This window comes from Dermacentor albipictus, chromosome 3 (assembly GCF_038994185.2).
Source record: "Dermacentor albipictus isolate Rhodes 1998 colony chromosome 3, USDA_Dalb.pri_finalv2, whole genome shotgun sequence".
NCBI lineage: Eukaryota > Metazoa > Arthropoda > Arachnida > Ixodida > Ixodidae > Dermacentor > Dermacentor albipictus.
Genome location: NC_091823.1, coordinates 168,067,583 through 168,083,300, shown reverse-complemented (window position 1 = coordinate 168,083,300; position 15,718 = coordinate 168,067,583). Strand labels below are relative to the sequence as shown.

Sequence of the window (15,718 nt, the reverse complement as noted above, 5' to 3'; positions counted from 1 at the left end):
AGCCTCTAGGGCACCTTTTATGATGTCCTCTAGGCTAGTGGCCAAGTCATCATGACAGCCGTCTTCGACAATTGACTTGAACATTGGCCAGTCGATGCATTGTGTGATGGCGGCTAACCTGGAGTCCGTCAACCCTTCAACCCTAAGGTAAGTGGGTAGGTGGTCACTTCCCCGCGTTTCAATATCCGGAAACCACCTGACCTTTCTAGTGAAGGAGCGTGAAACAAAGGTCAGGTCCAGGCAGCTACAGTAGGCAGTTCCACGTAGAAAGGTGGGGCTTCCATCATTTAACAAGCATAGTTCTTGTTCGGAGGCAAATGACACTAATCTTCTGCCTCTCGAGTTTATCTTAGAACTTCCCCAGAGATGGTGGTGGGCATTAAAATCTCCAGTCATCACCAAAGGCTGCGGAGTCGCTGTGGTGATTCGCCGTAATCTCTCGCAGTCCAACCGACTTGAGGGCGATATGTAGGCTCCAATTAATGTGAAAGTGAGCTTGCCTTTCTTCACTGTCAGACAGACGTATTGGTTTTCTTGGTCAGGCGACACTGGGTGATGGACATACGTAAGATCACGTCGCATGAATATGATGATCTTGCTGCATTCTCCGTGGGTGGCGGACATGAAACATTCATACCCGGACAGTCTGATGTTATCTGATAGGGGCTCGCAGATGACGATGACTGGGAACTTATTCGTGAACACAAACTGTCGAAAGTCCGACATGCGTGACTTCAGTCCTCTGGCGTTCCACTGAAATATCGACGCGTTTCGGACTTCGTCACGAAACGACGGCTTCTGGAGAGCCATGATTTTAACCAAGAGCTGCAAGTACTGGACTCAAAGTGTCCAGCACCTGTAGTGCGCTTTGCGCAGACGAAGACTTCATGTTGGTAAGTATACCGCGAATGGCACTCATGAGCGACCGCAGAATGTTGATGACCTGGAGATCATCAGCCAGCGTCGCTTCAACAGTGGCAGAAGCCGTTGAAGCCGGTGCGTTTTGAGGTATCTTAGCAGGGAGGTGTGCCCTCGGTAGCTCAGGCCATTCTTCAGGACGGGCGAGGCTCTCTTCTTTGTTCGCTTTCCTTGTATCTGTCTTGGTGGCGCAGTGCGGAGATGCGGCAGCCCTTCTGACTGTAGCTGGCGTGTACCTATCTTCAGTTGCGGAATTTCTTGAACGTTTTCGGTGTCGATGCCGACGTCGCCGAACAGCGGTAGCAGCCTCTCGATGCGTCGAATTGTCGCGTACCATGCGTTTTAGAATTGAGAATTCCTTCCGCATCCGCGGGCAATCCTTTGATGAGGCCTTGTGAGGACCACTGCAGTTCGGGCACTTTAGAACATGTGTGCTGCAGGCGTCTTCTGAATGGGACTCAGAGCACCGCGGGCACACTACACTGTTCACGCAGACACCCTTCACGTGGCCAATCTTGCAACATTTGAAACACTGGAGGGGCTTCGGTACGAATGGTCGTACTGGATGGCGGACATGTCCTACTTTGACGTGGGAAGGAAGGCTGTCTCCTTCAAACATAATTTTCACACAGCGTGTGTTTCCCAATCTGGAAATTCTTGTAATGGAATTGCCTTCTGTCGTTGGCTTTATCAGCGTTGGCAAGTCGTCATTAGGAATGGCAACGTCGACGTCATAAATGACGCCCGCAGTACCATCGCCGCCTGTAGGGATCATTGATCGCACCTTTACGTTGTCGATATCAGTTATATTTCGTAGGTGTTGTAGGGCACTACGATGTTGCACATCAACTGCCAGGACATTTTCCCGCGGGTTTATTCGCACGTCTTTAATCTCATTTGGTGCGATTCTCTCGAGTAAGGAAGAGAGGACCTGCCTGTTGAGGAGCCGCAAATTGGTCGCCGGGTCCACGGGCATAAAGAGCACAGTGTGCGGCCAGCGCAGCGGTGCACTCTTCACGGTAGAAGCACTTGGCGACGAAGATGCCTGCAGTAGTCTTCTGTTCGCTGATCTACTCATCACGACCTGGAAGTCATCGTCCGACGAGTCGTAGCTGTCCGAACATATCTCAGTGGCCTCGCTGTCGGTATCGCTTGACGCACTTCCACGTTTCCTGGACGTTAGCCGACCTGACGGCTGCACACCAGGAAAGTCCGCGGAGATTTCTTCATCCATTACCGCAAGGAGGGAGCGGCAGCTCCCAGAAATGCAGGGAAACAAAGCGAAAAAGCGGAGACAAAAGCACAAGCGTTCTATCAAAGAATCACTTCGTCTTCCTCCTTCCTATAGGCTATAGAATTCTGTCTTGCTGAGGTGGTAATCCGGTGGAATGTATATCGAGCACACAGTCACCAATTTATTGAATAGAATTACTCGGACCGATACTGCTTCGAGGGCCGTCAGAAAGATTAAATGCTTACAAGCTACGTACTTGACGGCTACTGCTATGCTACTGTATGGCGATCATCACGATGTATGCAAAAAATGGCATGTAGGTTTTAAATCTCTTTTTTTTTTCAACACGAACCATCTTTGGGTTAAATTTATGTGGAAGTTGTCTGATATATCGTCGAAGTTGAGGAGAAATCCTCTGAAATTGCATTGTAAAATTTGTGTAACGAAATTAACAATGATGTTGGAGCTCTGTGGTTAAGAAAAAGAAGTTAGGTCACGGGGCCCTTACCGGATACCATGGCTCGAGCTTCTTTCTTTTATTGCGATAACGACTATGTCGACAGTCCAGGCACATTTCTGCCGTCGGTGTCGCCGCGACGTTCTGTGTAAAGTCCAAGGTTGATAAAATCGTCGCTGCGTGCCATATGCTGTATGCGTGAGCGAAAGCGTGCGAGGATGAGCGGGCGAACGCGACTCAGTCTCGCGTCTTGGAGCAAGCAAGGCGGGCCAGAAGCGCACCCTCTACTGTCGCACACGAGGCACGAGGGTGAGGCGAAGGAGTAGTAGCGTTCTCCGATGGCTGCTGCTTACGGCGCAGCCGCGCGGGTGCCGTATATTGAAAGCGATCTGCAACGTTGCCAAAGAGCGCGCCCGCGCATGCCTCATCTTGAAAGGGATCTGCGATGTTTGCAGAATGTGCGTAGTGCCGGTAGCTTGGTGCGCAATGTGCGTTCGACGTTTCATTCGCATTGAAGTGAGAGACGCACGAGGGTGAACTCGATCGCTGAAGCTGCCACGAGTCCTCACTCCAGCATTTTAACAACAAATTTCCGCGCTAACCGAGCGAAATGTGTTCATGTTTGCCTGTGCCCGCGTAACATTGTGCTTGCTGACTTTTTTTTAAAACACGTTGACGGGCTTGCTGGTTTGAATCCATTATACAATGTGCAAGCACCACCGAACGAAGAGGGGGGAAAACACCGTCTCACTAGGCCTACCTGCCCTAACTTTCAACCCTGCAGTGGCAAATAAAGTTGCTTCTGTCTCTCTCTCACTCCTTCTGTTTGTTTGTTTCTACGTCGTTCTTCAATCGCACTTGCACATCATTGTTAACTTGGTTAGTAAGCGAATGTTTACAGCTTGATATGGCCGATAAAACCACAATCCTTACTTAGTGTAGATATCTACTAAACTGCTATCGGCAATCGGTGCTTCGCCTTTCGGGCGAATGCGGGACTCTTTTTTTTTGTGAGCGCTCGATAGAATCGTGCCGCTCCAAGAGCGCGTGTCCGACGCCTGTTGCGAGGCGCTGCACACGCCATCTAGCTAGCAGTGTGTCTGTGAGTGGTGTGTTTGACGTAAAGGCTTCGTTTCGGGAGACGAGTCCCTCGAGGCCAGCAATTCGGAGGTCAATGGCGCCTTCTACCGTTACAGTGAAGCAGCGCCAGCTGTAGCCGCCGAGGGCTGCCGTAGTGCTGCCCCTTTACGCGCAACTTTGGGAAAGCTGTTCTTAGACAGGTATGGTATCCGCTTTCGTACTTCCTTGTACGATATATTAAAGAACTTTATTTGCCTCTTCCTTCTACTCTGCCACCACTGCTGCTGCTGTGGCTGCTTTTCTAGCTGCGTCGGGGGTAGTTCAGAGCGTGTGTGCACACGGATGGAGTGCGGCAGAGAGGAAAGAAGACGTGAGAAACTCGTTTGGACCCCTTTCCATCACGTCACATGAGCACAATGCCGTCTGGAGCTTCCTAGGCGTCGCCACATTAGTCTGTTGACAGCTGTAATTATGGCTGATCCCCAGCAAAACCGCCGCAGCAACGGCAGCGTTTTCCTTTCTACTAACATGGAAGTCCAGAGGGAAACTAGATAGAATGGGAAAGGGGATAGAAGCGACGCAATCTCGAAACGAATGAATAACAGCATTGCCCCTCTCGCAGTTACAATACGGGGGGTTTAGAAAAAAAAGGGACGCGAGAAAGCAAGGAAACCTTGCTACTATAGACAGGACAGAGGTTGCGGGGAACCTGGATAAACTGAAGTTCAAGACAGAATGCGGTACGTTTATTTTTGAAAAATAAACACCATGCAAATGTGTAACGTGGACAATTTTCGCAGGGCATGCAGAAGCAGAACCACATTAATTAAAGCGCACCGCAAGGTCTAGGTGACAGTACGGAAGCAGTCGCATGTCAACTCACTTATGTGCTCCCCGTGGCTTTGCGGCTATAGCATTACTGGAGGCAGCCGCATTTCGACCGGGAAGGAACACGAACGTTCATGTACTCAGATTTAGGGGCATGTTAAAGCAAACAACGGTGTAAACATTATTCCGGAGTTCGTCACATCGGTGTGCCTCATTATCCGCTTGTCGTTTTGGGCCGTACAGCTCCATAGTTATATACTTATGCCACGATGCCATGTTACATGTGAGGCAATGACAATGCTCAACCCTCTCAGAGGTTATTAAATATGGCGCACAAGGACATTTCAGGCGAAGGCCTCTCTATGTGTATTCTACATACTACGCAGACAAACAGCAGTGGTGTGCCAAGGTAACGCTTCACAACTGCTCCAACAAATCTCTGACATTTAAAACATCGGAGGGAATTAAGGATACATGGGCTGACCTGGATCTTTACGTAGCATGTCTCAACAATATCTGGTAGTACACTTGATAGAGTTAGATATTTAGTATGAATCTCTTTTCCGTCCAGCCTCCTCTTAATCGTTTCAGATCGATGACGTTCTGGTCACTCCAGCAATCAGTTAGCTCCATCCGACCACAATCGGAAATGACAGCACGATTTGTGTTTGTGGTACGGTGCTGGGTCACACTCACTAGAAAGTACTCAATAGACACAAGGTTAGGTAGCTTGCCATGTTCCTTTTTATCGTGGTGTTCCAGAAAGAGATCCCCGTTTGCCAACTTGGAGACTTTATATCTTGGGCCAAAAGCGTCAGTTAGTGAGTTCGCAACCAGGAAAGGTGATCATTCTCGCGGCCTTCTTTATTTTCGAAGATTGTGTCACATAAAACTGTGGAAACTTTTGACGATTTCTTCGGTGCGCCTTCGTTTCTGAGAGCGACCAAGGAGTGTGTGTGTGGAGGGGGGGGGGGGGGCAATACCTTGCCACAAGTATAGGCAAATTTTTCCGCAGCAACGCCAGCCGCCAACCATAGAGCCCAACACGGGGACTCTGCAGGCCCTGGAAAAGGCACGTCCTGAGAGCGTACGCCGCTACTATGACCTAATATGGCATGGCCAAGGTTGGCAGCTACACAAGATTAACCCTTGTGGTCCGGAAAACCGGAAGTAAAAGAAAATACAGAGATGCTATGAAAGACTGAAATGAGAAAGAAAGACAATAATTGTAGAAGAGTGCATGCAAATCAATTACCGATTTCTGCCTTTTGGGTCATTCCGGGGGTGTCGTCTACTTGCAGCCGAGGCAAAGAGATGTGTCTCCCTCCGCCGAGGGGCCATACAGGTATCAATACTCGGCATCGACTCTACACCCTGAATTACCTTTTCCCCAGAGGCAGCTCAGCCGTGCATGGTTAACCGCGGGTCGGGATCCAACCTCCTTGTGCTAGGGTACATGGTGTCGCAACTCACCAAACGCTTCCAGACAAGACGCTCATGCGGGCGGCACATATTGCAATTTACGAACTGTAGCCGGTGAGTTTGCAAGGCCCATTCACTTCAAATGAATTTAAAGAATGACGCTAGTTTGGAGATATGAGCAATCAAAGTCGCCATAAAAATGCACTGTTTGGCTTACCTTTAAAAAAACGCTCTTTTATGCGTTGAAGCACAAAATTGCGTGGAACGCACGTCTTTTTTCGCCCCACTCTTTGGGAAATACGAGGTTTGTTCGAAAAGTATCCGACCTTATTTTTTTTCGAACACCTCATGGATATGAAACAAGTGCGCTTGCATCAGCCGACCTTGAACCTTCGTGCGCTTGTCCGAATTTTTTCCAGCCTGTTGATAGCGTCAGTCGCTGGGATGCAGCGTTTGAATGAGTTAGTGCGCACTGCTGTCGCCAGTTTTTTATTGCAAGGAAAATGTCGGAGCGACTGGAGCAGTGCTGCTGCATCAAATTTTGGGAGAAACTGGGCGACTGCCTAGTGGAAACCATTCGGAAAATTTGGATGGCTTTCGCTGACGATGCTATGAGCAGCACAGAGATTAAGGAGTGGTACAACCGGTTTGAAGACGGCCGCACATCGGTGGAAAACGAGCAACGCTCCGGTCGGCCATCAACATGCCGAAATGATCAGGTCATTGCCGAAGTGAACGCTGTGGTGATGCGGGACCGTCGCGTGACTATCCGAGAAATTGCGGGAGAGGTGGGCACCAGCATTTTTCATCACATTCCATTATGACCGAAGATTTGGCCATGAAGAAAGTTGCGGCCAAATTCGTTGAAGTCTCACAGGAGATGCTGGATTCCACACACAGTGACCCCAACTTCATGAACATTATAATCCCAGGTGACGAGCCTAGAGTGTACGGATACGACCCGGAAACCAAATGCCAGTCGACACAGTGGAAGCATTCCACGTCGCCAAGACCAAAGAAGACCCGCCAAATGCGCAGCAACGTCAAAGTGATGCTGACTGCTTTCTTGGACTCCCGTGGTGTGGTAGACCACGAGTACGCACCACAGGGTCAAACAATCACCAAAGAGTGCTACCAGGGATGTCCTCTGTTACCTACGTGATGCTGTGCGGCGCAAGAGACCAGAGTTGTGGTCAACAGGAAATTGGTGCATCCATCACGACAATGCTCCTGCACATTCCTCGCACTTGATTCAGATCTTTTTGGCGGAAAACCAGACTCCTGTAGTTCAACAGGCTCCTTACTCTCCTGATATGGCCCCCTGTGACTTCAGGCTGTTTCCTAAAATCAAGACGCCATTTAAAGGAGCGCGATATCAGACAAAAGAGGACATTATGTCTGCAACGATAGCTGAGCTAAACTCCACTCCGAAAGAGGCCTTCTCGGAATGCTTCCAACAATGGCAGTACCGCTGAGAAGTGTGGAGTCCGAAGGTAACTACTTTGAGGGTGATTAAGTTTCCAACGCTCCAGTTATGCCAATTTTCTTTTTTTCTTCGGACAAAGGTCGGATACTTTTCTAACAGACCTCGTATTATCTCGAAACTGGTGTCATCCTGCAAATACATTTCAAGGGAATGCCCGTGAAGAACATTTCGTTTTTTAATGCGTTTGTACATAACATGCAAATGAATATTGCATATTGTGGCAAACTGCAGAAATCCTGTGAGGATTTCATCTCGCATCATTCTTTTATTCGCACATCAGTTTTATGTTGTCAAAAAGCGGCCAACTTCAGCATTCTTCCATACTACAATAAATACATCAAATTGATCCTCCCAAGAATACTTATAGTGAAATGATCCGTAATTGCGTGCAAATGCTGTGACGTCATTTAGAGAATTGAGTTGTAAGTTCGCTTCTCGCGTTAACAATTCAAGTCGAGAAATTATTGTGGAACTCCTGCGGTGGCCAAGAGGTAGAGTATCCGCCTCGCGTGCAAAAGGACCGTGGTTTGAATCCTGGTGCCGCGCAATTTTTCACCGAATCAAAAAAATCCGCGTGTTGGTAAAATTGCTTAAACAGGCCTGGAGTGTGGCCTGATCCCGTTGACCAGAACCGGTAACGCACTATCTCACCAGAGCAGGATTGGCCATCCTGGTGCAGTACTTGGCCACAGCCTCCTATATGAATACAACAGTCAAACCCCGGCAGTCAATCCCCATTAGCCGCGAAGCAACTCACCACGGCGGCGGTCAGACCTGTGACGCAGCAGAGGGTGCTAAGAATCCCTGGTTCCGGACAGGCCGTCATTCGAATCTGAACCTGGCAACATTTAACGTAAGAACGTTATCTAGTGAGGCGAGTCTAGCAGTGGTATTGGAGGAATTATAGGGTAGTAAATGGGACATAATAGGGCTCAGTGAGGTTAGGATGACAAAAGAAGCATATACAGTGCGAAAAAGCGGGCACGTCCTGTGCTACCGGAATTTAGCGGAAAGAGGAAAACAAGGAGTCGGATTCCTGATTAATAAGGATACAGCTGGTAACATACAGGAATTCTATAGCATTAACGAGAGGTTGGCAGGTCTTGTTGCGAAACTTAATAGGAGGTAGAAATTGAAGGTCGTACAGGTCTGCCCCCCTACATCCAGTGATGATGACCAGGAAGTCCAAAGCTTCTATGAAGACGTGCGATAGGCGATGGGTAAAGTCAAAACAAGATACACTAGTCTGATGGGCGGCTTCAATGCCAGGGTAGGCAAGAAGCAGGCTGGAGACAAGTCAGTGGGGGAATATCGCATAGGCTCTAGGAATAGCAGGGGAGAGTTATTAGTAGAGTTTGCAGAACAGAATAATATGCGGATAATGAATACCTTCTTCCACAAGCGGGATAGCCGAAAGTGGACGTGGAGGAGCCCGAATGGCGAGACTAGCAATGAAATAGACTTCATACTCTGCGCAACCCTGGCATCGTACAAGATGTGGACATGCTCGACAAGGTGCGCGGCAGTGACCATAGGATGGTAAGAACTCGAATTAGCCTAGACTTGAGGAGGTAAAGGAAGAAACTGGTACATAAGAAGCCAATCAATTAGTTAGCGGTAAGCGGGAAACTAGAGGAATTCCGGATGAAGCCACAGAACAGGTATTCGGCTTTTACTCAGGAAGAGGACCTTAGTGTTCAAGCAATGAACGACAATGTTATGGGCATCATTAAGGATTGTGCAATAGAAGTCGGTGGTAACTCTGTTAGACACGATACCGGTAAGCTATCGCAGGAGACGAAAGGTCTGATCAAGAAACGCCAATGTATGAAAGCCTCTAACCCTACAGCTTGAATAGAACTCGCAGAACTTTCTAAGTTAATCAACAAGCGTAAGACAGCTGACATAAGGAAATATAATATGGATAGAATTGAACATGCTCTCCGAAACGGGAAAAGCCTAAAAGCAGTGAAGAAGAAACTAGTAATACGCAAGAGTCAGATGTATGCTTTAAGAGACAAAGCCGGCAATATCATTACTAATATGGATGAGATATTTCAAGTGGCTGAGGAATTCTATAGAGATTTATACAGTACCAGTGGCACCCACGACAATACTGCGGGAGAGAATAGTCTAGAGGAATTAGAAATCCCACAAGAAACGCCGGAAGAAGTAAAGAACGCCTTGGGAGCTATGCAAAGGGGGACGGCAGCTGGGGAGGATCAGATAACAGCAGATTTGATGAAGGATGGTAGGCACAGCAGAAAAACTGGCCACCCTATATACACAATGCCTAATGACCTCGAGCGTACCGGAACCTTGAAAGAACGATAACATAATCCTAATCCATAAGAAAGGAGACGCCAAGAGAGAGAGAGAACAACTTTAGTGAAAATGCCTGCAGAGTTGGTTAGGCTCCCTCCACGCAGGGAGGACAAGCTTTAACCGCGACGCGGCCACTACGTCAGTCTCGTGCATTGTGCTCCTCGAGGTCTTGGTTCCTCGCTACTACTACGGATCCGAGAGGGCCGCCGCCCCCTTCCTGGGGGTGCTGCCCTCCTTCTCCTCGGTTCCGCGAGGTCGCTGCCTCTCTAGAGCTGCCGAGACCTGCTGGACGGCCGTGAGTTGTGTATCTTCGTCATAGCTTCTCGTTGCAGCCTCTAGCTGCGGCGGGATCGCCGTCTTCTCGCTGGCTTCTCGGGGACTTATACTACAGTCCCAAAGGATGTGAGCAGCGGTGGCTCTCTCCTTAGCGCACAGTCTACACACGTCACTCACGTACACGCTCGGACACACGTGCTTAGCTAGCACCAGGGTGACCAGAAACCCCGTCTGTAATTGCCTGTATAACACTGCCTCCTTCCGGGTAAGCCCCGGGTGAGTTGGCAGCATCGTCTCTCTGTGAAGTCTGTACCACTTCACTATTTCGTTGAAGGTGGTCATCTTGTCCTTGGCACTGCACCGCGACCAACACTCCGAGTCGGCCGTGCTTGCAGCTGCGCGATTGGTTAGTCCTCGCGCAGCCGAGTTGGCCGTCTCGTTGTGGTTCACGTTCCCGCGTTCCGACACGTCACTGCCCATATGGGCCGGAAACCACTTGATCACCACAGCGCTTTTGCGTCCGATGTTTTCGGCCTTGCGCAGTATGCGCGCAGCCTCACTTGAAAACTATGGACTAACTTGAAAAATTATGGACCGATCAGTGGACTGTCCACTGCCTACAAAGTATCTACTGAGGTAATCGTAAAATGAAATAAGAAACCCCTTAGACTTCTGTCAACCAAAGGATCAGGCAGGATTCCGTAAAGGCTACTCAACAATAGACCATATTCACACTAACAATCAGGTGATAGAGAAATGTGGGGAATATAGCCAACCCTTATATATAGCTTTCATTGATTACGAGAAAGCGTTTGATTCTGTCGAAACCTCAGCAGTCATGAGACATTACAGAATCGGGGAGTAGACGAGCCGTATGTAAAAATACTGAAGATATCTAGCGGCTCCACAGCCACCGTAGTCCTCCATAAAGAAAGCAACAAAATCCCAATAAAGAAAGGCGTCAGGCAGGGAGATGCGATCTCTCCAATGCTGTTCACAGCGTTTGTACAGGAGGTAATCAGAGACCTGGATTGTGAAGAATTGGGGATAAAAGTTAATGCAGAATACCTTAGTAACTTGTGATTCGCTGATGATATTACCTTGCTTAGTAACTCAGGGGACCGATTGCAATTCATGCTCACTCACCTGGAGAGACAAAGCAGAATAGTGAGTCTAAAAATTGATCTGCAGAAAACTAAAGTAATGTTTAACAGTCTCGGAAGAGAACAGCAATTTACAATAGGTAGCGAGGCACTGGAAGTGGTAAGGGAATGCATCTACTTAGGGCAGGTAGTCAAGGCGGATCCGAATCATGAGACGTTTAAATAATCAGAAGAATAAGAATCGGCTGGGGTGCGTTTGGCAGGCATTCTCAGATCATGAGCAGCATGTTGCCATTATCCCTCAAGAGAAAAGTGTACAACAGCTGTGTCTTACCAGTACTCACCTACGGGCCAGAAACCTGGACGCTTACGAAAAGGGTTTTACTTAAATTGAGGACGACGTAACGAGCTATGGAAAGAAGAATGATAGGTGTAACGTTAAGGGACAAGAAAAGAGCTGATTAGGTGAGGGAACAAACGCGAGGTAATGACATCTTAGTTGAAATCAAGAAAAAAAATGGGCATGGCCAGGACATGTAATGAGAAGGGAAGATAACCGATGGTCATGAAGGGTTACGGACTGGAATCCAAGGGAAAGGAAGCGTAGCAGGGGGAGACAGAAAGTTAGGTAGGTGGAGAAGATTAAGAAGTTTGCAGGAACAACATGGCCACAATTAGTACATGACCGGGGTAGTTGGAGAAGTATGGAAGAGACCTTTGCCCTGCAGTGGGCGTAACCAGGCTGATGATGATGATGATTGTTGGGGTCTACTTGTGTTCGGCGTGCCACATGATAATTTTAGCAGCACTGCCAGAACCTGTCCCTGCTGTGTTGCTTTTCCATAAATCTAGGTCGACAGTACGCACAGAGACTAAGAGAGAATGTTTCTCGAATCTGAAGCAAATTGTGAAGTTATGACAAGCGTTTGCTGGCATTTGCTCTAACTGAAAGCCTAAAACGGCCAATTTCATGCTTTCAATTGAAACATATTTTATACAGAATACACTTCTATCTTTTTTGTCTCCCGTTGAAATTTTTCCCTGGCAGTTTTTGATACTTAGTAGCATGCTGTCTAAGAATTTATTATTCTGTTCAAGGCATCCAGTGCTTTCAGGCTACTTTACATGCAAATTTCTACGCTTACAAAATCCGCTCTTCTAAAACATCTTTTATTTTGCAGTTGGGGTACGTGGTTTCGATATATGTAACTTGCACTTAACTCTTCTTTATCAAAGACTGTCAAGCATGGATTAGCGTTGCTTAATGTCAAAACAGCATTCAAGATAGCATGTAAATATGAGTTTAGAGGGCGCCTAGCGTCGATGTTGCCGCGAGAGCTTTGCGCATGCTTGAAAAAGCACACTATGAGGACTCACATTTCGCTCAAGCATACCCAGTGGACCACCCCATTCTCCGGTAGGACGTCGACCGGACCAGATCTGCTCGTCCGTAGTGTGGAGCTCCATGCTGCAGTGTCGTCAGTGGAGCGAAGCAATCAATTCACCCATGTTCCTGTCACTCATTCGTACTGCGTCCAAAACTTATCACCGCGTTGTGAAATACACCTGACGACTGATGAAGCCATGATAAAATTTCAGGCTTTATTTTATCTGCTCAATACGCATGCACGAATTTGAATAGCCTAACATCCCACCTTGCTATTGAATCGCATCAGATTGCATATAACATTGTGCATAAAGTCCTAATAATTTGCGGGCAGAAGCACGCTGGTGGCTAGAATCCTGCCCCAAGGTTTTAATTTTTTCTCCACTGCACAGTCGCTTACAAAGCGCGTGAGTTCTTCCAGTACTAAGTGTGGATGAGAGAAAATAGGCATTGCAGCCTATATAAAATTGCCAATTTATGCGCCTGCATGCTCACACAACCTGCCTGCGAAGACGGGTCGAACCAGACCGGATCGCAGGGTATGTAAGCCTAACTCATTCTTCGATCGAACTCCACAATTTGGCCTTCGCCTAAATACTCAAGCAACAGCTATTGGTTTTTCTTGGGCCCATGCCGGAGCACATGCGCATGCACATATTATTCCGCAAACTGTCATTATCTGCTGACTGCTATACATATCTCTAGAAATATACTTATCTACCGCTGAAATTTTTCTTTTGTATTTTTTGACAGTTATTTTCTCAAAGTGTGGCATGCTGTCTATAAATTCATTATTATCTCGAAAGCATCAACTGGTTTGCGGATATCTTACTATGGAATCTTAATTCGTTAAGGGGTGACCCTGATAGTTCTTACTGCGGAACTTCTGATTACTCCGAGTACTGGCTGTCCGAAAAGTAAGCGCGCAGTGAAAATGGTGGTCTAAAAATTGTAAGTTTCACTTGCGGCTTTGCTGCCACCTCTACGGGAGTTGCTCAATATGTGCACCAAAGGCTTGGAGGCATGCTTGTACATAACGTTCCATAGACATACACTCGGTACAGGGTTGCCGGAGATATCTGTGCAACGTGCCATCTGTAGCTCGCGCAGTGTGCGAGGATTGCTCTCCTACACCCATGGACTGAGTGCACTGAACAAACGCTATCAGACGAACCACATGTCTTGCACTCCAATCGCACATGAAACGGCGACTTCACTCATAATTCTTTTCGTAATTTTATTTATGTTCTTCCTACGTAATCATGTTTCGAACAGGCAGTATTTGTATTTTACAGATTCATACTCTTGAAATTGAATATTTCAATATTTATAATAACTTACTTGAACCGCAGGAACTCCTGCAGAGTCTGAACGATGTACCAAGCCAAGCCATCAAAGACGACTTCGCCATTCACCACGGTAACACCCAGTAGCGGCTTCATCTTAAAGAAAAAGATTAAACCAATAGAGCCTCTTAATACTGCAATTAATTGGCCAACACATCCGCAAAGCTGTGTAGTTGAGAAGCAACTGTGCTTTTGAATTGTACTTTGAAATGACATGGCGTATAACTGAATTAAAATGCTGTCACCATATGAAATTAATCCAAATATGCATAGACATGCACAAATGAACTAGGTATCGCAACGAGGTTTTCTCTATTTTATATTCAGAAAAAATACAGCAAATGATTTTTATAATTATCCAGCTACAGACTGGGGAGAAATATGGATCTTGTCAATTTACTTTAGCTCTATTAAAATCCGTATACACGTACACATACGAAATGAAAAAAACATGACGGCACTGTAACTACCTGAGAGTCTTCTGTCAGTGAGGGAATTCTTTTTATGTGACGCACAAAGAAGAATAACAGGCCATCCATCTGGCTGCACTAGGCAATTGGGTCACCAGCATTCACTCGCCAAGTCACGGCTGCTGGCTTGCCGATTGCAATGTAGTAATGATTGTATTCCTAAATATACGCCTATAGTCACATATTAGCGCGGCAACGCTACGTGCCCCGTGTTGCAGAAAGCGCGGCGTTGGTGCCGGCGACGGTGGCGTTGTCCGTATGAAAAAAATCATCCCGCTCCGCGCGTCCCGATCCACGCAAGCCATCCGTAAAATGCGTCACAAAATTCGTGAAGTACGACTTGCGCACAAGCTCCCGACACGCGGAAAGTCAAATACAAACCCTTTCCAGCTGCTCTTTTAGGTCTCTTTTAGTAGAAGCGGCGCGCCCAGAAAGCTCGACTTTGTACATAGCGTCGTTCGCTGCCAACATTTCCAGGAAGACATTCCGGTTACAGAAGTTTCAGTTGCCGGCCAGCGCGAGAAGCAGTCAGGGATCTTTGATTGCCATCTCCTTCAACTCTTAAAGGGGAAGCTTACGCGTCCTCTGTGTTTTTTACCAGGCAATAGTGGCAATTGTCTCCCGATTGGAAGCTTCTTTTTGGAGATGATGTCAAAAGAAACTGGCTGAAATTTTTGAATTCAGAGTTTCTTGCGTTACCGAACTGAGCCCTGTACCTCGGAAAAAACATGGCAAACATTGAGCTGAATCTACCCCATAACCATTGCTTACAAGAATCGCTTCTAGATTGCAAAGCTTAATGATCCCAAAGATTGTTGGACATGCTGCAATTACGCAGGAATTTCGTGCTTTTATTTATCCCTTTTTCGGTATTTCACTAAATTCTGTAACTACTGTATAATACCTCGGTGTTCACATCGCTACCAATATTTCCTCGAAACTGCATGCCGACTCTATGCTATATAATGTAAATCACATACTTGGTTTCTTAAAACGAAATTTTTCACTTTGTGCTACAGGCGCTCAAAAGACAGTTTCACTTAAACAGTTTCAGTTCACTTATGCTCACCCTAACCTGGAATCCTCCTCGTCAGTATGGGACCCCGGTCGCGCTGCACAAATCCATAGGCTTGAAGCAGTGCATAATCGGTCAACTCGCTTGATTCTGTCTATCACCGCAGTGCCAACGTTCCGAGCATAAAATCTAGTCTAAACCTTCTTTTAGCCACCAACCGACCAAAGCTGTCGCGCCTCTGTCCCTTTCATAAAATGCAGCACAATGCTCACATATTCAGCACACATTGGATCAGACTACCTTCCTTCACCGCGTCTAGACCAGATGCTCAAACTTAGCAGCTGGACTCATAACACTGTCACTAATTCCCA

General features: G+C 47.2%; 1 protein-coding gene across 2 annotated transcripts in view; it reads right to left on the bottom strand.

Annotated features, from left to right (window-relative positions):
- The window catches only part of LOC135896296 (probable glutamate receptor), a 101,716-nt gene that overhangs the window by 30,620 nt on the left and 55,378 nt on the right, over window positions 1–15,718 (bottom strand). For both annotated transcript variants that reach the window (XM_070534833.1, XM_070534834.1), the window contains 2 exons: window positions 13,858–13,958; window positions 12,507–12,597 (listed from right to left, as the gene is read on the bottom strand). In XM_070534833.1, the coding sequence (XP_070390934.1) occupies window positions 12,507–12,597; window positions 13,858–13,958 (192 nt within the window). The remainder of the gene's footprint in view (window positions 1–12,506; window positions 12,598–13,857; window positions 13,959–15,718) is intronic.